We start from the raw sequence: 26,261 nt of genomic DNA, 5'->3' as shown, positions 1-26,261 counted from the left end.
GAGTACAGTCTTTCAGCAAAAAACGTCCTTGAATTTGTGTCAAAGCAACCAATGAGAAAATGTATTGGTACAAATCAAATGTAAAAAGTCATTTTGAGATCGTTACCAAAACTGGAATTTATCTTTAAAGAAAAAAGTGTCAAATTTTAGTCTGCACCTGCAGACTACTCAAGGATGAGGACATTTGTATTGCACATAATATTCATTAGTGTATACTTTGATCTAACGAGGGCGCTTGGTCCCTGTGGTTTAGGGCGTAGGCCGAACCTCTGCTCAGATTTATGTATGTAGTACCCTAGTAATTATTGTCTGATACCAAGAAAGATCGTTCTGACTCATCCTTTGTTGACGTTCCCAACCACGTTTTATTGTAGATTCTTTTGTCCCATTATGTCACTGTTTTAAATAAGCTGATGACAGGGAGAACTGTTTTGTACAGGCCAACAGAGTACGGTACTTTCCCATGTGTTGTACACATGTAAAAGTAAAGCTCTGGTTTTATTACTGTAATCCTTTTTCCTTTCACACTTTCCTCCCCCCCCCCCCTTCTCTCCTCTCATCTTACCACCCCCTCCTCTCTCCTTAACCCTCATCTCCCCTCTTCCCCCCCAGTTTTCTAACACCCCAAAAATGCCCGGACTGATAAGGTATCTCGGCTGCCAATCATGCCAATGCCGAGAAAATTAGCATGATTTTATTTTTGATTTGATTTTGATTATGATTTATTCATTATGATAATAGTGTGGGATGTATTCCCTCCTTCTCAATAGATTTTTTTAAATATGAAATGTGCGACATGTAATCTATAAAATGCATGAATTATATTTGTTGCTCTAATGCACTATAAAAAGCTCTTAGAATGCAAATTTTGGTGTAAATATTCTTTCTGCCATCAATTGTTAACAATCATGCAAACAATATCCTAGTTTGAAAATAAATTTCTCATGTTTCATGAATTCTATCTCTGATTTTCGCACTTTTGTTTTTCATAGTTTTTTTCACCAAATTTAGAGCAGAACCTGTTTGAATCATAAATATGCTAAAATCATTTAATATCATCTATGAATAAAAGTAAAATAATCGTATTTATGAATCAGACTCATGAGAAAACTCAATTTGCATTGACTTTGTATACAAAATCACGTTTTGAAGGGTGTGACAATCGCTATACGTAATGTTGCCTAAATTTTAACCGCATACCCAGGCATTGTAAATTTGGTCTCAAAAGATGTGCAAGACTTCAAAGTAAAAAGTCAGTAAGCGGGGCAGTCAAAATATTTGCCAGCGTAATGGTCACGGAAAAAGTTGAGGGGAGGGGGATTGATTGAACTTAACCCTCCCACCGGCAGTTTTAAGATTTAACAAGTTTAATGTTTAAAACAGTGACATGCCAAATGCTCCTGTGACAACTGCAATGGCATGTGTATAGGGTTTAAATGTACATGTAGGATAGTAGAGTTTTTGTTCAGAATTATGTAAAGACAAGGATTCTAGAGATTCAGCTTATAGATAATTTTTTACGTTCGGCTATAAAACTAAGTGTGCAGATTTTCCATCATCCGGAGCAACAGTCACTGGATCAATTGTCATGCAACCATTCATAACATTAATAACAAGTACATGTACATGTATAACTAAAAAATCCATGCAAACCCTACAATTTGGCCTACACTGTATACTACAGGAGGTATATTTTTTCATAAAGAGCTTACTTTGGCTACGAGAACTACAATGTAGGCCTACACATGTTTCAAGAACAGATTAATGGACTGCCACAAACTCTCTATTGAAAATCGGTGAAATGGAAACAGCAGTTTCGGCACAGATCATTGTAGTATAAGAATTCAAAGCAGACAAAAAAATTTCAAATATTTTGTTCGCCTTGGATCTGTGCCGAAAATACTGCTGGGATTTACTCGCTACACCTACATTACATACAATGGGTGTTTTTAAGTTCAGTGTTAACCTTTTGGTGTTGGTGTTAGGTCAATTTTAACATGAGTATAACACCAAACATAGAATGAAGATGCTCATGAAAAGTCACTCACTGGTTACTAAGTGAGATATGTCAAAATGTGATCTGGATCAGTTTTACAAACTCAGTTTTGGAGCTAGGGGAAGCAATTGAAATTCCAACACTGACACCGACACCTATACCAACACCGTACTTAAAATCACCAGGGGGGGGTTGGAATCAGTATATAATGCATAGTGGGAATGTGCCGCGGAGGGGACCCCCATTTTTACACTCAAATTTCTGTTCCAAGGCATAGCATTTTTGCCTTACTGAGAAAAAGTACAAAGAAAGCCGCTCCAAGGCATACATGTAGCATTTTCTTCTTATTGAGAAAAAAGAAGAAAGAAATCCGCTCCAAAGCTTTGCATATTTCTCGTTACGCCATTCCAGTCGCATTGATCTGCTACAATGAGCGGCCGCAGAGCGCTGTGCGACCATTGCCTCTGCGCCAGCGTATCCGGCGGAGGCCGCACTAGCTGCATCATGCACGCATGACCGCTCCATAGTGATTTTTACCCACGTGCACACGTACTCACACGCTGGCGATCCGATCCAAGGACCCCCGTTTTCACAAACATTTGTAGTTCCGAAGCCCGTTCCAAGGACCCTCCTTTTTACAATAAGCCCGCTCCAAGGCCCCCGTATTTTGTCTCGCCCGCGGCACACCCCTACAACTTTTTGATCGAGTGCCCCCCCCCCTCCCGGGGAAATCACCCAATGTAAGTTACATGTCAGGCTTAGATGTAGGCCTAAAATGAATACCATTGATTAAAAAAAAATGACACCTCACAATATCCCCAATTTATGGAAAAAACTTATGTTCTCCCAAATAATGTGTTTATGCTTGGATGATCAGCTGAAAGCACAGAAGACAAAATATTTCTTTATTCAAACTATTGAATATCCCTCTTAATGGCAGAATCTGACAGCAAAGTAGTAAAAATCATTTTTTTAAATGAAAATCATGAAATGCTCTGTGTGACTCTACACTGTACATTGTAGAATCAGATATGACCCATCCAAAACTCTTTGTTTCTTTCCTGTATAAATCTAATTTTCTGGGTGAAATACTGTGGCCGCATCATGATCATGATCACAGCTGACAGCATTGGCCCCCAAGACCTCTGGTCAATCAATGCAAGGGAATGTAGTCTTCTTTTACAGACCCTCCAGGACGCAACCAAACGCATGTGTACTCATGGTATGTATCCTGTGGTTAGTCTCCAAGCACAGACTCATATTTGACACTAAAAAAAATGGCAATTCCATAAATTTGTACATCTGGGGAGCGTTTCATGAAAGGACTTGTCAGACGTTTTATCCGACAAGTCCTATTTCATCCGACAGTTACCATGTGGTATTAACATTGCTTATCAGCCAATCAAAATCAAGGAAAGATGTCGCATCTGACAACATGTCGGACAAAAATGTTGATGAAACAATCCCCAGACCCCCTGTACGTTTCGGATTACTTGTTCTTTTGACAGTCTGTAATGCAGCTATCAAAGGACCATGACTTGGTCAATCTATGAAGTGAGGACCTGAGAAAAATGGGGCTCAGATGTAGAAAAGAGTTGATAATTTTACGGAATTGCCCTACAGCAAGGTCTAGAGTGGAGACTACATGTACACAAGGCTTATAAGATGTACACTTGTTACAGAGTTTGCATCCTGCAATGTCTTTCTTAACAAACCCTCACTATCATTACCAAATACGGAAATAAATAGAGTCCGTTAGCAGCTTGAAAACTGAAAAACTTGACTTTATGGGTGGCGCTGATGGGTTTTCCATACGGGCTAACACCAAGCCAAAAAAGGAAATCTGCTTGCAAAGGTCGCGTGGCTAAAGGTCACAGATATCCTCTAAAAATACACAGGAAAAATACAGAGCATTGATTTGACACGATGGAAATCGCTCAAAATCTGGCATTACATTGTACATTATTCACTTACTTTTAATATTGCATTTTGACTCTTGTACTGTGAATGGATATAACCCAGCATGAATAAGCATTGTGAAAAAAAATTGTTTAAAAAATTTGTAAGAAGCAGACCGTGTTTTACAGGCTATAAATCTAATTTATTTAAAAAAAGAAATATAGTGATGATCATATTCTGCTTCTGCTATCAGAATGACATCTTTCAATAGTGCTTTACAGACATTCTTAACCCCTACCCAGGTCTTCAGAGTCTGGCATGCCAGCACACAATGTAGGCATCTTCTCCACTCCCTGGGGAGCATTACAACAAGAGTTCCAATATTCAATTGCTAGGCATACTACACAGCTCTCATTATAATCTACTGGGAACCCATACACCTGGATGGGGAGCGGCAAAGACTTGCCAAAGGACGCTAGGCTATGGTGGGATTTGAACACATAACCCTCTGTTTACAAGGCTATAGTCAGAACCACTACACCACTATGTATGTCAGTGTGCGACATCATTCGCTCTCTCCTTTGCATACCATAATGTGTACTGTCTCACTGCCTACAGACCCTTTTAAAATGTGCTGTAAAATTCAGCAAAATTTCAAATCATCATAAACCCTAACTTTGTCATTTAAAGGACAAGTCCACCCCAACAAAAACTTGATTTGAATAAAAAGAGAAAAATTCAGCAAGCATAACACTGAAAATTTCATCGAAATTGGATGTAAAATAAGAAAGTTATGGCATTTTAAAGTTCGCTTATTTTCAAGATAATAGTTATATGAATGAGCCAGTTACATCCAAATGAGAGAGTTGATGACATCACTCACTCACTATTTCTTTTGTATTTTATCATATGAAATATGAAAAAAAAATTCTCGTCATTGTCATGTGAAATGAAGTTTCATTCCTCCCTGAACACTTGGAATTCCATTATTTTAACATTTTGTGCTTCAGGCAATGAGGTCCTAATCATCAAATTCGTAAAAATTGAAATATTGTATAATTCAAACAATAAAAAACAAAAGAAATAGTGAGTGAGTGACGTCATCGACTCTCTCATTTGGATGTAACTGGCTCGTTCATATAACTATTTTGTTGAAAATAAGCAAAACTTTGAAATGTCATAACTTTCTTACCATACATCTGATTTTGATGAAATTTTCAGCATTGTGCTTGTCTGATTTTTCTCTATTGATTTAAATCAACATTTTTCTGAGGTGGACTTGACCTTTAACATCCAATTTTGATTGGAAGTACATGTACAAACTACAAGTACTTTGTGTTTTGCTTGTTTGAGTATCTTTTTCTTCAAATAAAAGTGTTGTTAAGGGTGGACTTACGATTTGCTGTACCCATACAGGATTCTACACAGTCCAACCTACCCTGATTTTGTCCTAAATATATCAGGGGGGGGGACTCACTGCAGTTTGTAATTTGGATGAATTTTCCTCCTTCTGGTTTCTCCTCCCTTTTCTGTCTCCTCTCTTTTCCATTCTCTCCATTTATTCCCTTACACCTTCACAACTTCCATTTACATTTTCCTAGTTTCCTTCTTTCTTTTCGCTCACCTCCCACTGCATTCTTCTTTTTCTCCACTGACACTATTTTTTTCTCTAAGATCACATCGTATACATAATAGGTTCGTGTATCATTTGAAGAAAATATTACGATACTTTGTATGAGAACTTTATATTGCATGTTTGTAAAATTGATCAAAATTCGGCCTTTGGCTGCGATGATCTTTTAATAAACTATTTTATCTATCTATCTATCTATTTACATCTACATCTATCTATCTACATGTATCTGTCTGTCTATCTATCCATCCATCCATCCATCTATCCATCAATCCATCCATCCATCTATCCATCCATCCATCCATCCATCCATCTATCTATCTATCTATCTACATGAACTATCTATCTATCTAATCTTGATATGATAGCACACACAAAAAAAATCACTTCATCAGCTGTAAGAAATGTCCAGAAAAATAAAATGCCTAAAATCTATTATGGTACCATTGATGCTGTCTGCAGGTCTACATGTATGCACATTATGTGACAGTGAACTTCACAAAGAAAATTGAATATGAAAATAAATTAATAAAAAAATACCAATATCAAAATTTACAAGATAAATATGAATACTACACGTTGTACAATAGATTCAATAGAATTCCCCTGACGACAGTGTAAAACTCAAACCCTTGTATCTGATTGGGTGACAGTGATATGCTCCGTGAAACCTCCCCTAGCAAGCCATTTTGAATCATCTTTGTTTGCATCCATGGACTCCCATCAGGAAATCAATTAGCTATCACACTTGGCTTTGATTCCCAGAGCACTGCAGGGACCTGGGAGCTGCAATAGGCCTACTGGGCTTCTGGGCAATTAAGGTCAGAAATAGAGATTTTATCCAATTACTCATCCAGTTTTCTCCCCCCCCCCCTCCCTCCTCCGCTCTAGTCTGCTTGCAGACTCATATTTGAACTTTAACCAATAACAGGTCTAGAGTAAAGACTAGACGATAAATGCTCTGTCTGTGTTAAATAATAATAGAGCCAGCCACAGAACATAGTGAATGTACATGTAGTCTCACTACTTCAGACTCTGTATTATGCAAGTATGCGAATTGCAAAAACCAAGGGTCTGTGCGTGCAGACTACATGTACCTCTTCCCTCTCTCTTGCTCACCCACTTCCCTCAATTCATCTAGTCTGCAGGCACAGACCCTGATTGCAATTTCAATCAGCAAAGTGGGTCTTCACACAAAGACTATACATGTATATGTAAAGTGTGCTCACATTTCTGATTGGAGAGGGCCTTCCCTTCACTTCAGTACACAAGTCACTGTACATGTACTATGTAGGCTCTGCATTCAGACCCCAAGTAACTAACTTGTGAAGGGTTAGCTCTGCAACAGCAGACTAAAATTTGTCTGCCGATAGATATTATTTGTACTCGGACTGTAAATATTTTATACACTACTTTCTTATCCCACTGTCTTGTACAAATGTACTATACATAGTATAATCTGCCGATCTGTCTATTGCCAACTCGTCCACTTATCACATGGTCTACCTTCATTTAGTCTAATGCCATTTTGTCCATCAACATTTCGTCTCATAACCATTTGGTCCAATAATCACTTCATCACCAGTTCGTCTACATGTATGACCATTTCGTCTAATAACCAGTTGGTCTAATGCCCACTTTCTCTTCATTCATTTCGCCCAATTAACACATCCAATTGGACCAAATGGTTTGACTTTTAATGGCTACTAGATTATTAGACGAAATGTTGAGAGGACGAAATGGCAATTACATTGTAGACCATATGGATAGTGAACGAGTTGATGATAGACCAAATTGACAGTAGACGAGTTGGTACATGTAATTAGACGAATTGGCATTAGACCAATTGGCTATATATTGCCCTCTCTCTCCCTCTCTAGACTTCACTTGTTTCTTTCCCAACAACCAAACCAAATACCTACCCAAGTCCCTCCCATAAAACTAAATCCCATGCAGTGTATGACAAATAAAAAACCCAAATAAACAGTTTCCATCAAGAACTTTCCAAAAAATCTTCTACTCACAGCAAATTATGCTTGAAGTTGAATAGAACTGTAGACCTACACTTATAAATACAAAATTTCTTAATATAACTTTTGTAATTTGACCATTTTCACCTCATACAATACTGGTTAATCTTTTCTCTCCTAGATAAAACTGAAAGGAGCATGATCATGACCAGTACATGTACATGTATGTAGATGGGCGGTGTTTGCGATAGCCAAATGCCTACATTGCATTTTTTTCACAACTTTAGACGAAGTTCATTTCTTTGAAGGGTGCTATAACGTTTATCATCAGTTTTCATTGAGTTAGGCTTGACTCTTTACATGTACATTTATTTTGTAATAAAAAATGTTTAAACTTTAAACTACATGTACATGTAGTCCTGAGCAATCACGGTTTATTTTGTTCACCCGATTTATTCAAAGATTGGTGGAAATCAACTAAAATGTTTAAAAATCAATCTTTCAAAGTCAAGATAAGAAAGAAAGGAAATAATGTATTATAGGCCTATCATTTTTTCGACTAAATTAAAAATCATGTTAGGAAATATAGAAAATAAATTGGCATTCATGGATTTCGAGATACTGTTGTAAAATGGAAATTTTCAGAAAATTAGGAGGGATCTTTTTTTCATCCCTCCATACAGTGAAACGGTTGTTGAAAGAGGAAAACATGCATTGATCATCTAAATGACGTTTAGTTCTCAACTATGGAAGTAAGTTGTTAGTTTTATTTTGTATTCCAGTAATAAAACTAAATATTCAGGATTAAAACCGTTTTGAAAGTCCATTTTTGATGCACGTGTACACGGCGTGTTTTTCGGTCGTGTACACGTGTACACGTTGTAAACACTGTGAGAGCGAGTTCTGTTTTCATGTCGACACGGACCCGCATCAATAATAAAAAAATATGTCATAAAAAGGGTCTATATAGCCTAAGTCACGGTTTTAAAGCTTACCTGAGAAGTTTGAAGTATCAATCCACAAAAATTGGTGCAAATTAAAAGTTTACTCGGCTTAGCAGCGCATTAAATTAATAAAGAATGCAAAAGAAAGTCAGTGCAGGGCCCTAGCTATCGCCGACGCTCGGTGGATGCGCATTTTGTATACTGTACCGTACATGCATGCACAGATCGCTGCAGAATAAGTGTAACTGAAGTTATCGATTAATTTTCATTATTATGTTGCCAATTTGAAGAGCGTTTGTTTGTAGGCTTGTGTGCGAGCGTATAACACGTAAGTTGTAGCGATGATCGCTATCACAATTGGTGATTCTCAAATTGACTCTGAGTGTGATTGAGCAACGCTTTCGAGCTTTTGAGACCGGAGCAGACCCATTTCGTGGTACAAAAACGTGAGTCTCCAGAAAGAATGTGGATTAAATTGGCGATTTTGGAAGTGAACTCACTCTGGATTAATTGAAATATGTTGACATATTAGTAATTAAAACATGTGCAGTGTCTGAGAACTAAGATTTAATGTGAGGCTGTGAGCTTGTTTATGCAGATGCTACCGTGTACACGGTGATGGAATTTAGTACACGTGCACTGACTTGACCGTGCGTGTACACGTGTACCCGAAACGGGCCTATTCAGGATCCTGATTTTATTGGTTTGAATTCTGACCATTTTTTTTTTAATGGAAGTTATTCAGTCTTCTCTTGACATTTTTTAAGTGGTTGTATTTTACACATTTATAACCTTATGCCATAAATTATGACACTTAACCCTATAAAAAAGTGAATTTAATATTTGGACCCCTCTCACAGCCAGGGGGGCTACATAGACTTTTCTATTTTTTTGGTTAATTTGTCATTGCTTTAAATGATTTACAAAGTGTCATCATCAGTGATAATAATCTAAAAGTACGTTTTTAAAGGCATTGCATTATTTCATTGGTGTCAGTATTTTATCAAACAATCATAGTGTATACAATGAATTCAGACACACCTATAAAATACCAACGACAAGCTGAATTAGGGTTGTGAAATTTGTTAGCGCCACCATCAAGCTTCCTTTTATATCCATGAAAAAGTAATGCAAACCCACTTTCCAGGCTGAGATAAGCGATTTTGCTCTTTTTATGTGTTTTTATATTAAAAAAATATTTTGAAATAAAAAAAACTGATAACCGGAAAGAGCCCCAACCTGGTGAGTAGCGAAAACCAGTTTCAGTACATATTATTTCAGTTATGTTACCTTGAAGTTACCTTGATGGCCATATCTCACTGTCTTCATGACGAAGGTGTACAGATTGTGGCAGGGTTAAGGAGGCTCTTAGAGCCCATTTAAAAACCCAATTTTGATAATTGTGTCTTAAATTGCAGGAGTGTTGGTGCCCCAATTGTGGACTGTGGGAGTTCATTCCATTGATTGACAACCCTTTGGCTAAAGAAGTGTTTCCTTATATCCAGTCTAGATCGTTGCTTAGCAAATTTAAGAGAGTGTCCTCTTGTTCTGGCACATTCTACTCTCTTGAAATAATTGTCTGGGTTTGATTTGTCTATTTTTGTAATAATTCGGTATGTTTGAATGAGGTCTCCCCTTTCTCTCCTTCTTTCTAACGTAGTAAGGTTTAGTCTGGCGAGCCTGTCTTCATAGGGTAGATCATGGATATCTGGGATCATTTTCGTAGCTCTTGCTTGGACCTTCTCCAGTATTTTTTTGTCCTTTGCTAGGTAGGGGTTCCAGGTCTGCATTGCATAGTCCAAATGTGGTTGTACCAGAGATTTGTACAGTTTCATGATCACTTGTCTGTTCTTGGAGGGGAGGGGACCTTAAGCCGTCGGTCCTCTGGTTGCTTGCTTACAAGCATTCATGCTTTCTTAGCAATCAGGTAAAAAAAATCACCAATCACCAATCATTGTCAATATGTAAAGTTGCACTTGATCATCCCTAGCACCATATTGCCTCTCTTGGCGGCTGCTGCACATTGGGAAGCAACTTTTAGTGATTTATTGACAAGAATCCCAAGATCTTTCTCTTTGACTGTTTCTTTTTAGTGCAGAGCCATATGAAGCAATGTTTACCAACATTTCAAAAATCCATTGTGAAATCACGTTTGTATCATAGTATAGTGCAAGTGAATACCCCCGGCTGCAGCACAGAGACTTCATTGCCATTGCATTGGCATTGAATTGCATCGACATTGCCATTTAATTTTAAATTGCTGTTCAGCTCCAGCATGTCCAGTTCCATTCAACTTATCAACTTTACATTTAATGCTGCATTCTTACTCTACTAGATCAGAGATCATCAAGACCATTGGCATTGGGAGGACACATCATCAAGTATGCAAGTCAATACAAGCTTACGTTTTTGTCAAAATTCAAAGTTCAACTTTTGCAGTTCAACAAGACAAACATGACAAAAGACATTATAATTATAAAAAATGTTTAGCAAAGAAGTCATTCATTACTATTATCAGTCATCCTATGTGTCTTGAAGATGAGAGTCATTAGAATCTTTTAATATTTGACAACAGCTGACGAAAATCAATTAAAAAGAGGCTGTCGACATTCTTCCACTGCATGCAGCTGGAATGTTTTACTACAGGCCCACCCGTTCAATTCCACGTCATGTTTACATCCCAACACCACCCATGACACACATATAAAATACACGTAAAACGAGATACTTACCCCCAACAACTACCAACTTATACTCGGTCATTTTCCGAATCTTCCCTCAGCTCTCCGCCCGCAAAATGGCACTGCCGGTGTGGCAAACTAGACCCAGACGCTAGATTTTCTCGTCTAATTTCTTAAAATCAAAGAATAAACAAAACTTGCAGATGTAAACATAAGGGTCGTGAAATCAGAAAAATCACATATTGAGCGGTGATTTGCAGGCGTACACATATGAACACACACAAATCGCCGAATAGTTTCGTGCCTTTTATACGACGCCCTAAATGTGTATTATCTCTCAAAGCTCGTAATCTAAAAATAGCTCGCGGTCGGTTACTGGGAATTTATAGTCTTTGCTAAGACAGATTTTGTGCCTTTTAATAATATCGACTCTCCTTTCTTTTCTCCTTTGAGATCAATCATTGTAATTCAATAAACAATAAATGATATTGATACTCAGGATAGCAAAACTATTAAATATTAAAGATTTCAGTCCAGGGATTTATTTATCAAGATTTATAAATTTTGTGCAAAGTGAAAATCAGTAATGGGTAAAAAGACTAAGAAATGCCCAAATGCCGCAATACCCTGTCGAAAGATGGCGGTAATAAAAACAAATATATGCAGTAGATCTATGATTTCATGATAAACATGTATTTGATGTTTTTCTAATTGACATAATTAGTAAACGACCAAAGCAGTCCCACCCCACCCCCGTAACCCTCTTATCATACTCCCATTATTAAAACAGCTATTAATGGAAGGTTCTGATATTATTATGATATTGTAAAGATCTTATTATTAAAGCTGAAGAATGGCATTTTTATGTTTTAAAAGTATTTCAAGCATATTTTTAAGCTTACAAAACAGTAAGAAAACCAATCGGACATAAGGGAATGAAGACGTATGGGGTGCTAAATATAGTGAGGTATTTATTATAGTAGATCGAGGGATGATCGAGACTGACTTGGTTCAGCTAGCTACATATATGCATCTCTATGTAATTCAGCTACTACGTATAGCAAGAAACATTTTACTTGCTAACTCATTGTTACGTCACAATAGGCGCCCTTTTGACAATTTTGGTTCCCATAATGCACTTCGGGTTTGTTGACAAAAATCGGAAGTGCGCGCTTGATGGTATGCGCTTATTTAATTCACTGATTATGACGTCATCGATGCGCTCCTACCATAGAGTTATATAAACCTAAACACTAGAGGGCTCACTTGAGATAAATTCATGTTCCTTTTGATTTACGGCGGCCATTTTACATCAGGGCAACGGAGCACGCTAGCGCGCTAGCTACACACACAGTAGTGCAGTGGAAATTAGAACTGCTGCAGTCAGCTGATCGACGCGAAGGCGACAAGAAGAAGGCGACAATAAAAATGCCAAGCTCTTGTGCCTGCTATTGTTGCTCCAATCGTTGGAAGAGTGGAACGTCTATTTGTTTCCACCGGTAAGAAAACTCCCGTTGGTATAATGAATGTAAAAACTCCCTTGGCTGGGTTAGAAAGTTGACGTTCTCTTAGTCTTAATCAACTGCTACAATTTCTGTATGTGGGACTGAACAATTCCAATTGCTGTGTTTTGTGGGCCTGTACTTCTGAAGACGAAGCTGTGCACTACATTGCGAGTCAGAAAAAATGTTACACTTTAAATTAAGTATTCTTTTTTTAAAAGAAAATGTAGGATTCAGATAGAATTTCTAGCATATATTCTATGGATAGATAGATCTAGAGTCAAGATTAGATATTTATTCCTGTCAGTGTCACTTGGTAAAATTTGTTTCTGTGTGTGTTGTTGACAATGAGTGACATTGTTGTGGTTGAGACGTGCGCAGCCATGCCCATGACAGCCATTGTCATGATTATTTGTAAAAGTGTCGAAACCCATTTGCGCCAAGTCAAGTGATTACCTGCTGAATCAGAGACAAAAAGCATTCACACAAACTTTGATAATAAACATAGATCCTGTAAATGTGAGGTCTCGATCTACGCATAAACTTAACGCTCATTGTTTGTTTGAATATTTTTTTGCCTGTTTCAGCAGGTAATCACCTGACTTCGCGCAAATGGGTTTTGACATTTATCAAACATAGAAATTAGCCTGAATTAGTTGAATTTTTTTATGATTTAGCTTAGACCATAATGAGCTGCCAAAGTTTAACATACAAAAGTACTCTACTCATTACCTCAGGTGAGGGTGTGTTCGGTCCACTCCCTTCATGCCCTTAGGGTAGAGTACATGTAGTGCAGTGGAGGGTGACCCTTATAGAACTTGAACACACTTTTATGAAGTGCATTTGCAACTAATTTACCAAGTACATATTATTTTAATCCTGCAATAATCGTGCAATAGTAAGTGTCCCAAAAATATTTTAGCAGTGAAATGTCAAAGAGACTACTTGTATATGAGTGTAATTTTTTTTTTTTGGGGGGGAGGGGGGGGTAAACTTAACTTTTTCATGAATATCAAAGTGGAATCCAACCCAAATGAAAAGTTGTTTTTAGAGGAAAGATAAGAATCAGACAAGTTGATAGGTGCAAGACTTCAAATTGGCTGCACATGTGATGTTATAGTGATGTCAGGCATAGACTACTACTCTTCCATGTGCCCCAATACTTAAAATGACTAAAAATTTTTTTTTCAAGTTTTATTTCAAATTATGTTTTTCTTTCATGTGGACATAAAACAATATGCCACCTGGGATACATATATATTTTGATTACTGCCCCAAGGGAATAGCTACTTAACAGAAAACCACAAATCCCTGATAATTAGTGCATGGCCTATGAGGAAGTTATCCTTGCGCCTTGTCATAATTTACTTACACAGTAACCAATTTGAAATTTGCATTAATTGGCAAGATCTTAATTTTAAAGCAACCATAACTTTTTTATTGCTTGTCGGATTCCTTTCAAACTTTCACCAATCTGTTTTATTTATTTTCTCCTTTCCCACATAACATGTTATGACCAAGGTTGGATTCCCCATTTAATAAGGAAAATGAAACCGCACATTGCATAGAAGTGTGGATAAAGTCTTTTTTATTCTGGACTTAAACCTGTGTTTAGCATGTATGTATGAGATTACCATCCTCTGTGTTTTGAGAAAAATGAGTTTATCTTCTTGCATATTGAAGCTAAGAAATCTCATAGACAGTTGAAAAGAAGGTATTCCTTACTTTGTTTCATATTATATGTTTCCTCTGATGTTATTTTTCACTGCAGGTACATGTATTCATCCAAGGGATGACAGAGAAAAATACAGGCATACACTGACGGCACAGGCAGTCCCTTCTTTGTTTCTTTGTCATCCACCCCTCAAGCAGCCTGTCATCCAAAAGAGGAAGCCTCCCATCAAAAGAAGTCTGCCAACAGAGGATACAGTACCATCTGGCCTTCACCCAAAAGGATTTACAATGAACATTCATTAATTTGAATGAGGAGTTGATGAAAGAAAAGCTGCAAGACACTCGGAAAAGGCTTGCTGAAACAATGAAGGAACTCAAGTTTGCGAAAAGAAAAATCAAGACGAGAGAGAAGACCATCTCATCTCTCCTTAGCAGCATTTTTATGATCAATAATATTTAGAAGATGAAAATGACCATTGTGAACAGCTCATTAGGCATTTCATTTTGCTGTACATTAAGATTGTTTCCCAACATCACGGCAGGCTGTTCACTCGTCGTTCAGCCATTAAAAAGGCCTCGTAGAAACCTATTGTGCACCAGCTCCAATCCCATGAAAGAATGTAAAGCTATTCTACACAGCGTTCAACAAAAAGTGATCGAATCTGTTTAATAGGCATAAGGTGTTTAAAGACCTAAAAGCAACATTTTATATCAATAATATTCAGAAGATGAAGGTGATCATTGTGTACAACAGCTCTTAAGGCATTTCAGTTCGCTGTACATTAAGACTGTTTCCCATCATTACAACAGGCTGTTCACTCGTCATTATGTTAATTTGTCTTCTTGATGGCTGATTGTTATTAACGAAGGCAATTTTGCTTCTAGGTCAGTAATTTTGACAAACCTGACTATAACAAGGACATTGGAACTCGGACAATTTGTTATTAATGTCACTAATCTCCCAGGATTCAGAAGTCAGGATTAAAAGAAAAAGAACATGAAGGCTTGTGATCAGCAAAATTACATTGTTATAACAGGGCTGTATGGTTATATCTGGGCCCCGTTGCATAAAAGTTACTATCATGGAAACTTTGCCACCCAATGGTAACTTTCAAGGGATCCTTGATTTTGATTGGCTGATGAGCATTGTTACCATGGTAGTTACCATTGGATGGTTAAGTTACCATAATGGTAACTTTTATGCAACAGGGCCCAGATCACTTAATATTGAGTTTCAACAATATACATGATTTTAACTTTGAAATACATTTACTGTCATTTTCCTTACCAGAATTTTTCCAAAAAATGAAAATTGTTTTTTTGGGGTCCTCCATTTATCCTTCTGTCTATTTGACAGATCAGTTTTAAACTTTGTTCATGTATGCACAAAGGGGTGAGGAGGATAGATATATTATCTACTTGCTTTATTGTTCCAGGATTAAGTCATGAATCCAGTTACAAGATATTACTTTAGAACAATTGCCGTAGGGGCTTTTGTTTTGTACATGTAGTCATGTACTACCATTTTTATACATGTACATCCCCTTAAAATAATGATAAAAATGAATGAATAAATGAATGAATAATTGATTGAAAATCTGAATTAAAAAACTGTAATTCAAAAGCATTCGTATAAACAGTATAAACAATATGGGAGCAAAGCATATATCACTTGTATGATATTCTTTTGGATGTATACAATGCATTTTCTCAATGATAAGATTGCCATTTTGAGTATGTGTGTACAGTAAAATGGGGGCAAATTGGACACGGAGACATAACCTATGACTATGACATTTACATATTTTTGCTGAGCTGTTGGCTTTTTTGGAAAATATATGTTTATGATATGAAAGGAGTGGCGTAGAGGCATCACTTTATAACATACAAAAATATTTTCAATGAAACCAACTGAAAAAAAAATGATTTTGAAACTGTGTAGACTCACCCATGTTAACAATATGCCAACTTTTTGAAATTAAATAAAGACTCTGTCAGAAAGGTCACCAAAAGCCAAGGGACATGTATGCCATCTTGGGCTTTCTGTTATGGTGTACTTGCATATTCCGGTATACAGTACATGCACATTTCTATATTAATGAAATATAATCTATATATAAGATGATATATGATATAAATATAATATGTATAATAATAATAATATATATAATAGAAATATAATATATATAATTGAACAGTTAACATTCTGCTGCTTTTTATAGAAGATAACTTTTTATTACAGAATAATTTTTGTACTGAAATACATGCATTGTTATGAGGTTTTATATAACAACAAAGCCCCCCCCCCAAAAAAAAAATAATAATAATTTTAAAAATAATTCAAAAGGAGGAAGGAGATAGGACAAGCAACATATCCTAGTTATGGGGCTATGATACAAGACCTCCACTCCCTTCAGAAGGCTCCATTGTTTGTGCTCTGACTATGGGTATTTATCTCTCTTCCTTTCTTAATTTTCAGATTATTCTTCATTCTCAATCTTTTTTTTCTGTACTTGGTCTTGATTATTTATTTTTCTGTATAATAACTACATTTGAATCATCTGCCGCCAGCCTATCAAGTTTGATGATGATGTTGATGATAATAAATACCATGTATTCCAATGCTGTAATACTATTAGACAATTCAGTTACTGATTCCTCTGCAACAAATTTTCTTTCCCCTTTTTTCAAGTAAACAAAAAAGTTATAATGGCAATTAAATGGCATTTAATAGTCTTGATTCTGTTCAATTGAAACTGACATGCATACCCCTTTTATTTTTGATCTCCAATGAATGAAAGAGGTGAAAATTTTTGTTTGTGTGTTTGTTTGGTTGTTTTTTTATTGGTGGTGGTTGTGGTATTGGTGGTAGTGGAATTAGACATTGGATTGGAGGAAGATGAGAATTTTAGAGAGCTATTTATGTGAAGAAAAGAGGAGTGAGAAGATGGAAAGAAAATGAAATGATCTCGACTGAAACAATGAGCTTTTGCTAAAAATAGCTTGTTTAGTCTATTTTTTTCTCGTGTACTATACAAATAAACTGTATTTGTCAAATTCTGTAACTTACGGAATTTCACCCATACCAGTATAATTATGGGTATATTGTTCATGAAAATTTTCGGGGGGGGGGGGTCTTGTTTGAAATATCAACAGTGGCAGCAACATGATTTTGGAAATAGGGGGGGGGGGAGCAGACTGAGGCGCATTCATGGCCGTATGCAGAATTTTTTCTGGCGCCAAGACACATACAATTTTCAAAGATTTTTCAAATTTTTGAAAGCGAGAGAACATAGCAAACCACCTTGTCAGGGCGCTTTCTCATTTTCTGAAGTGAAATCGGAGGGTTTCATGCACACTTTGGGCGGATTTTGTGAAAATTTTCATTAAAAAATGTTAGTTAAAAGAAAAGAAAAAAAATCTCTCCCCCCCATGTACGACCGTGGGCGCATTTGCTATATATTTTTTGTTCAGTTGAAAAAAACCGGGGAAATGCCCTCTTTGTGATGCTACTGAAAATAACCTGGAACATTTGATTGGTGAATTGAGTCTCTAGAGCGGTTCATGTTGTACTGACATGGAATGATTTGGATGTTTTGTGTAGATATATTTTACAATGCATATAAATCTGGGCTTATACATTGACAGAATAATTGGTTACAAAAAATAAATAGATTTAAAAAAAACATCGTATTGATATGGGGAATGAGAGAGAGAGATACAGACAGAGAGCATAAACTAATAAACGACAGAACAAGATCAAAAAAAGTTGGTGGAGATGGGAAAAAATATTTAGAGTTTACGAGACTTCGCACGTAGGTCTCGAAGTGCTTCAGTTATTCACAGTAGAAAGCATTGCTTTTATTTTCATCAATAAACTCTAAATACTGTTTTTTTTTTATTTGCCTTGTTTTTTCTTATTCTTCCTGTCATTTCAAACTGTTTTTATTGGAGTTTTACTCTTAGCCTGCTCTTGACCCTCGACGGTCCCAATGCCTTTACACGTTGTAGCTTACGCGACTTCCGGGTTAGTTGCCCTGATCCGCGCGTGCGAGCCCATCTTCAATTAGGGACCTTTCGTTTGTACGCGCACTATGGGGAGCGCGCGCTCTAGTTTAGTACGTATTTAACTCTATGGCTCCTACCACTTTCTGTTTTGATGACGTACGTAAACAAAGCTGAAATGGGATATATATATAGCTGATAGTTTTTTTTCAATTCATTTAAGTGCAAGTCAAGTCGATTCTCTATTCTATATTGTGTAGGTTATATATTTCATTTCTTATTTTTATGATCGATATTTATATTTACTTCCCGCCGAGCATTTAATTAGGCAATTTTCATTTCTAGGGTTCGCGCTTCGACTCGGAGCCGTAAGTTTGCCATTAAGGGCCCAACGGCCAGTGCTCGCCATCCAGCTTGCCATATTGGGCCGGCAAACGTAAGTTGCCATATAGTTGTAGGACAATTCTTTTATCATGTTTGTGATGTCTGTATAAAAGGCGGTTTTAACATATTTTTTATGATTCAGTTTTTATCTTTAAAATAAATTTACATCAACTAGGGGACAGGGGCTATAGCGTATGGTGTGCATAATTATAGCAACTTATTTGAAAGTAAACATGCAACAAAATTTTCACAGAGTGTACAATCTGTGCATCCTGCTATGTGTAAGGCATGCTTACATGATATCTTGCTTTGCCAAAAAATCTGCCTATCGCAAAGGTCATTCGACCAAAATTTTCAATGAGGTAGTCCCGAACTGGTCTTCAACTCCATTGGATAAATCCCATTTTGTATTTAAATAGTCATTTTTTTAATATAAAAAATAATAATGGACATTATAATGCATCAGGCATCTTTTATCAAAGTTTATAATTCCTTAATTATCCTATTGTATTCTTTTGTCTTTGTATGTTCTATTTTGTATCCCTTTTTTTTCTTTCTTTACTGGGCTTGAACTTCTAAGATCTAACAGATCTTTAATGCCAGTTCACCCTCGAAGCCTGCTCTGTATACTGTATTATATAATTTTGTTACTTTGTTTTGTTCTTGCCATTATGTATTTCTTATTTACCTGTATATATGTTATTTTTATCAAGTTAAATAAATGAATTGAATTATTCATTCACTGAACTAATTATTAAGTGCTATTCCCTTATAAAAATCGCCAATGGTATTTGAATGGTGCCGAATGGTAGTTGAATGGTGATCTGAATGGTAAATGGTACGCGAATGGTATTTAAGTGGTGTTTCAATGGTAAGTTCTTAATGGTAATTGGTAGTTTATTTAATGGTAAATGGTATACCATATACCGAATGGTGTTTCAGTGGTATGTGACTAATGATATGATTGGTATGATGAATGGTATACCATTAACCCAATGGTGTCTCAGTGGTATGTGCTTGTAATGGTATGATTGGTATGATGAATAGTATACCATACATCCAATGGTGTCTCAGTGGTATACAGTGGTGTCTCAGTGGTATTCAATGGTGTCTCAGTAGTATGTGCCTGTAATAGTATGATTGGTATGATCAATGGTATACCATACACCAATGGTGTCTCAGTGGTATACAATGGTGTCTCACTGGTATTCAATAGTGTCTCAGTAGTATATGCCTCTAATGGTATGACTGGTATAATGAATGGTATACCATGCACCAATGGTGTCTCAGTGGTATACAATGGTGTCTCAGTGGTATTCAATGGTGTCTCAGTAGTATGTGTCTCTAATGGTATGACTGCATGGTATACCATACCCAATGGTGTCTCTGTGGTATACAATGGTGTCTCAGTGGTATTCAATGGTGTCTCAGTGGTATGTGCTTGTAATGGTATGATTGGTATGATGAATAGTATACCATTCATCCAATGGTGTCTCAGTGGTATACAATGGTATCTCAGTGGTATTCAATAGTGTCTCAGTATGCCTCTAATGGTATGACTGGTATAATGAATTGTATACCATGCACCAATGGTGTCTTAGTGGTATACAATGGTGTCTCAGTGGTATTCAATGGTGTCTCAGTAGTATGTGTCTCTATGATGGCATGACTGGTATGATGAATTGTATACCTTATACCCAATGGTGTCTCAGTGGTGTCAAATGGTGTCTGAGTAGTATGTGCCTCTAATGGTATGACTGCATGGTATATCATTATATACCCAATGGTGTCTCAGTGGTATACAATGGTGTCTCAGTGGTATTCAATGGTGTCTCAGTAGTATGTGCCTCTATAATGGTATGATTGGTATCAATATGGTGTCTTAGTAGTATGTGCCTAGTGGTATATATAATCATGTTGGATAATTGTAAAGCTATAGTGGCTTAGTGGTGTTTGCCTATTGAATGCCATTTGTGTTAATGGTGAATGATATGCCCAAGTGCATTACCCATTAACATAATTCCGAAGATTTAAAGAAAATATATCAAAGATTAAAAGGTATTTAGAGTTAATTAAATATCTGACCTGTGACTTTTATGCGAGCAGCTTCCCCAAATCAAGTGTAATCGCTCATGATTGTAAACATGGTCTCTTGCATTCTTTTAAATTGTCTTTGTCCTTATTAAGTAAAAGGTCTATATGTGTTTAAATATTATTGATCCAGTGGTTATGATACAATATTATAAATTTGTTATATTTTACAATTGTACATATTACCTTCTAAATTTAAATCTGATGCAATGGGTGCAAAAATAAAATCAATCGGTCAATGAAATCTTTTTTGATAAAAAGGGTTTTAATTTTTGATTAATAAGTTTTATTCTATTTTTATAATCATTTTGCTTGTTTATGGCCGCTTTTTGTAAAAAGAACTATATATTGAGTGTTCCAAGAAGATATTTGCAATCAATCCCAAAATTCGATCAGATGCAAATTTACAGGTGATGATACATTAAGTTTATCTAGAACATATCAATTTGGATTTTTTTATGGATCAGTTGCAAGTTTGCAATGAAAAGTATGACTCTCATGATTTTGGAGTCTGAAATTGATTTGCGTTCGATTGCTTCGATTGCAAGTTTCTTGCAATGCCCCATATTTTGCTCAAAATGAATTCACTGTTGGTTGTCTTGGTCCCCCAACCTCTATCAAATTCCCATCCGCAAACCCTGATTTGGTCTGTCTGCAACGTCAAAAGCCCCATCTGAACCCATTTGTATGCTATTATAGCTGCTTCCAATCATGAATTTTTTCACCCTTTTTTTACAAATGATATTTTCAAAATTCTAATTCTATTTTTAGACCCTAAATATTCTTTCCCACTTGTGGACGGCGTTTATAAAGAGGAGAGCTATTCTATAGACCGGCATTACTTGATTGAAATGATTTATCCACATGGTCTTGCTCCCTCACCCCTATCAAAATTCCCTGCCGCCATACAGGGTATAGTACAATGTAACAGAAAAGAAATCTACTGAATGAAATCTCAATTTCAATCATTACAAAAGCAAATTAAAAGGGAAGAGGAGTGAGTAAAAAAAAATTATATAAAGGGGAAAAAACAAGAAAAGAAAAAAGGCAAAGAAGAAAAGAAAGATTAACAGAAAAAAAAAGACAACGAAAATAAAAAAGAAAAGAGAGAGAACAGGAAAAAAAGTGAAGGGATCGAAAACTTTTTTCATAGATTCCAAGATCCAAGGAAAACAGTGGCACTCACGCCATCATGGTTTCCAACCCAGAAGCAATCGAGAGGAAAAAGAAGACACCCCTGATTTGGTTTTAATCCACCCCTCCCCCCCCCATATGCGTTGGCAAGCAGGGCTGGGCCGCTTGGCTGCTTGCTAGCTAGCTCTATTATTGCACGCGCGCGCACGTGCGTCTAACCGCCAATTACAATATTTGAAAAAGAAAACTCCATCTACCAGGACCGCCGTTTTGCTGTTGATAAGTCCGTCGATAATTCATCAAAAACTAAAGGAACATGGGTCAGATTCGGACAGCGACTTCAAAGTCATTTGTAGAAGTCTAAACAGTAAGTTCTATAACAATTTTCTTTGATTTATTTCTCAAATTGTCTCAAAATGTTAGATGTCGGTGTACTGCCACGACCACTGCACTGCCACCGCCATTGCCCCGTTGGCGCTGGCCGCTGCTCTACGCGGCCGGGACGTGGCTATGACGATAGGGAGTGCTTATGCTTTGTGTTGGCTGAGTTTAGCTCGGGGAGCATTGAATAGATTAGTAATTCGCTCATATTGCCTGATGTTTATTGTCAATGTTTTACAAAAACCGTCTCTGAATACGTTGAATTCATGAATGAATGATTTGTTAAACTAATGTCAAGACTGTCAAAACGTTAATTGTGAAACACGTAGGGCCTACTGCACAACGTTAATTCACTGAAATTGAAAACTTGCCGACAAATAATGTTTTGGAATTAGGCCTATAAATTTGTTGTTGTTGATGGATGTTGGTAAATGAGATAAAATGGAGGTGAAACATGGAAGGGGTCCTAAAGTTTAAAAAATGATAAAGGCTACGCAGCCCCTATAAAGTTACACTCTACCACTCATGGCACGTAAGGTGAAATGTGCACTTTGTGTGTGGAACTGTGACTGGACAGAGTGACAAACGATTCCTATTCAATTTTTCTACAGAGGCTGCAATAATTATGCAGAGAAAAGTGGTGCTAATGCAGTTTTGCACCGGCCGATTACCAGCATACCTCATCACCAAAATTTGTTCCCAAATGTCATGACAGGTCTCTCAGTCACATTTCGATGTTAATACCACCGCTTTTCAAAATATCTGGAACGGCTGTATTTAGTCTTCGATCTCGATGCGTTGATCTAATCCGTAGACATCACTTCGCGGATTGCTTGGATTCGCTGTAATGTTTATTGGGACTGAAGTTAGCGAACAAATCATGCTTACATGTGGCGAACAAACAGCCAACATGCCACATGCGAATCTTCTGGTCGCATAACTTCGGTCCATATCAACATGACGGCAAATCCAAGCAATCCGCAATATTTTGAAAAGTGGTGGGCATATTGTGTATTGACCTCAAAATGTGTGTAGACAATTTCTGGTGGGGAGTTTTGCTCGAAGTTGGCTGGTGTGAAACTTGTGAAGCATTAATGCGGGAGGGTATTATTAGATCTTTTCATGGGGCTAGGCATATCAATTTTTAAAGTAAATTTTATCCTTTTTTTAAGTTTGTCCTGTGATCACATTTTATCTGTTTTTATTTATTTACTGATCAAAACTTGCCTAAAACAATGTCTGGAATTCATCCACTGACATATGATTGTCCATGAACGGATCCATGATTTCTCAAAGGGGGTAGTGGGGCAGATTTTCCCAAGGAAACTTTAAATAACAAGCAAACCAAAAAAGAGATCCTCTTGTATGAGACAATATTTTCAATATAAATATTTGCTGTAACTTTCGAAGGGGGGGGGAACACTTGTGTAAGAAAGCCACATTCTTATCTTGCTCTCAAGGTGGGGGCACAGGGGTCCATTGCAGAAAGAGTTGCGTTTAAACACAGATAAAAAAATCAATCGCAAGTCCCAAATGCGCGCTGTTGATTGGTTGAAAATCAAGTTGCGCATGATATTTAGAGTTGCGATTTATTGCAACTCTAAATATACAACGGACCCCAGGTCAAATGTGCCCACTTGGATCCGCTTCTGCGATTGTCAATACCAGGGAAATGGAATTTATGTCATCGATTACCCTCCTTTTGAAAATTGCTGCTCTGGAAATTTGATTTCAGATGACATAGCTATTACTAGTATAAATCATGCACAGTTATAATACAGCCTTGTCTGAACTAAGCTGAACAATATCACATTTCCTTATTGTTTTCCTGAATTCTGGGCTGGTAATCAGAGATCCATGAAAAATATCTCTAAAATTAATGTTCTAAGATCATTCTTTTTCTATTACTATATTAGTATTCTATTTTTGTTTGTATCTGCACATACATGCAGATTTTACAACACTCAAATTGATTTTATTTCATTTTCAAAGTTTGGACGACGGATACACTGGATGATAAGGTTAATGGTCCAGCCTTATCTGGGAATGACACGACGGGTGTTGAACACAGAAAACGTGCCGTGTACAAGAAAAAAAATGGAGTTATGAAAGGTATGTGTGTAAGAATTTTCTTCAGTAGGAAAAATTGCAAAGCTTCATGAGATAAAACAGATTGTATTCCTGCAGTGGCATAGCTGAAAAAAAAAAATCAGTATGTTGGCTGAGGGGAGGGGTGGACGCTTTGTCCTCAGGTATTCATTTGTTGTGGTATTTGTCATCATTGGGGCCTCCCATTAGATAATAGGTTATTTTCTTCCCATCTATGGTTAAACATAAATTTATTTATCATATTTTACAAAATGTTTTGTTAGTATTTGTTAATTGGTACCATTCAATTGAATGGTAGTGTATACTGCAAATTTCTCGATATTTAAAAAAATATATGAACTTCTAAAGAAAGCTTACACACACGACAAGCACTGATGTTTTGAACCCGTAGCTAATATACTGTCCTTTGCATTGTTTTCATCCAATATTTCTTATTACAGCTTCAAGGAATTAATCCTGCCGGGTACCCATTCACTTAACCTGGGTCTAGTGCAGCACAGTGTGGATAAATTTCGGGCTGAAGGAAAACACACCATGGCTAGGACTCAAATTCATGACCCTCTGTTTGTAAGGTGAGAGTCAGAACCACTAGACCATGACGTACCCAAGCTGATGTCATATCCCCACTTGTTCTTTTGTATTTTATTACAAGAAGTCGTGCTTATTTACACTTTGTCCTCCGAGAACTATAAAAAATGGAGTGAAAATTTATTTCAAAGACATGTCCACCCTAACAAAATGTTGATTTGATTAAAAAGAGAAAAATCAAACATAAAAATCGGATGAAAAATAAGAAAGGTATGACATTTTTAAGTTTCACTTAATTTCACTTAATAGTTATATGCATATCCTGGTCGGTATGCAAATGAGGGAACTGATGACATCACTCATTCACTTTTCTTTTGTTTTTTTGAATATGAAATATAATTTTCTCCCCATTGACCTATGAAATAAAGTTTTATTTCTCACTGAACATGTGGAGTTACCATTGCTTAACATTATTTGGTTCAGTCCAGTTGGTCCTTATTGTCAAATCTGTAAGATTTGAAATATTGTAGAATTCAAACAATGAAAAACAAACCAAAAAGTTAGGGACATCATCGATTCTCTCATATGCATGTGGGTAAATTGTGCATATAACTATTTTGTGAAATATAAGCGAAATTTCAAAATGTCATAACTTATTTTGCATCCGATTTTGATGAAATATTTTGCATGATGCTTGCCTGATTTTTCTCTGTTGATTCAAAACAACCTTTTCTGTGGTGGACTTGACCTTTAATGTGAAGATATTCATTGCTGGAAATAATGATATGATACTTGGGACATATCATACACACATGTATGATAATATTAAATAATTATGATTTCATTTTATACAATAAGCATAGCAAATATTCCTGACGATCATGTGTACATTAGGTTAATTTTTTTACCAAAATATTGTTAAAATTTCAAATTCAATAACTTTGTTATTATTAGATGTTAATGAAATTTTCAGCATGATGCTTTTCTGATTCATTCTCTCCCTACCAAAATCTCCCCTTTTCTCATGCTTTCTTTCTATGGTCCCCTTCATTCTCCTTATAACTATTTTATGTGTAAAATGTAACCAGTCGTCCAACCCATTCGATTGAAGGGCTAGAGGTACTCGAGACTGAAAGTTATGTGATACAATTCAAAGTGTACATCAGACAAACAAAAAGCACTTAAAATTTCATCAAAATTTGTTGAGGATTAACGAAGTTATGACGAATTAAAGTTGTTATTTTTTGGTAAAACTGTTCTCTTCAAGTCCTCATGAATATACAAAATCACAATTTATATATTTTTTGTATTATATGAATTCAAATTTTGT

General features: G+C 36.4%; 1 protein-coding gene and 1 long non-coding RNA gene across 2 annotated transcripts in view; one reads left to right on the top strand and one right to left on the bottom strand.

Annotated features, from left to right (window-relative positions):
• The window catches only part of LOC121417410 (GTPase HRas), a 35,432-nt gene extending 23,971 nt beyond the window's left edge, over positions 1–11,461 (bottom strand). The window contains exon 1 of the mRNA XM_041611107.1: positions 11,175–11,461. Within this exon, the coding sequence (XP_041467041.1) occupies positions 11,175–11,205 (31 nt within the window). The 5' untranslated portion in view covers positions 11,206–11,461. The remainder of the gene's footprint in view (positions 1–11,174) is intronic.
• An 899-nt stretch (positions 11,462–12,360) lies between these two features.
• LOC121417409 lies at positions 12,361–16,604 on the top strand. The gene is made up of 2 exons (XR_005970347.1): positions 12,361–12,622; positions 14,397–16,604. It is a non-coding gene; the product is annotated as an uncharacterized LOC121417409 (long non-coding RNA).
• Positions 16,605–26,261: the final 9,657 nt, after the last annotated feature.

Source organism: Lytechinus variegatus, chromosome 6 (assembly GCF_018143015.1).
Source record: "Lytechinus variegatus isolate NC3 chromosome 6, Lvar_3.0, whole genome shotgun sequence".
NCBI lineage: Eukaryota > Metazoa > Echinodermata > Echinoidea > Temnopleuroida > Toxopneustidae > Lytechinus > Lytechinus variegatus.
This window is presented reverse-complemented; position numbering and strand designations above follow the sequence as displayed.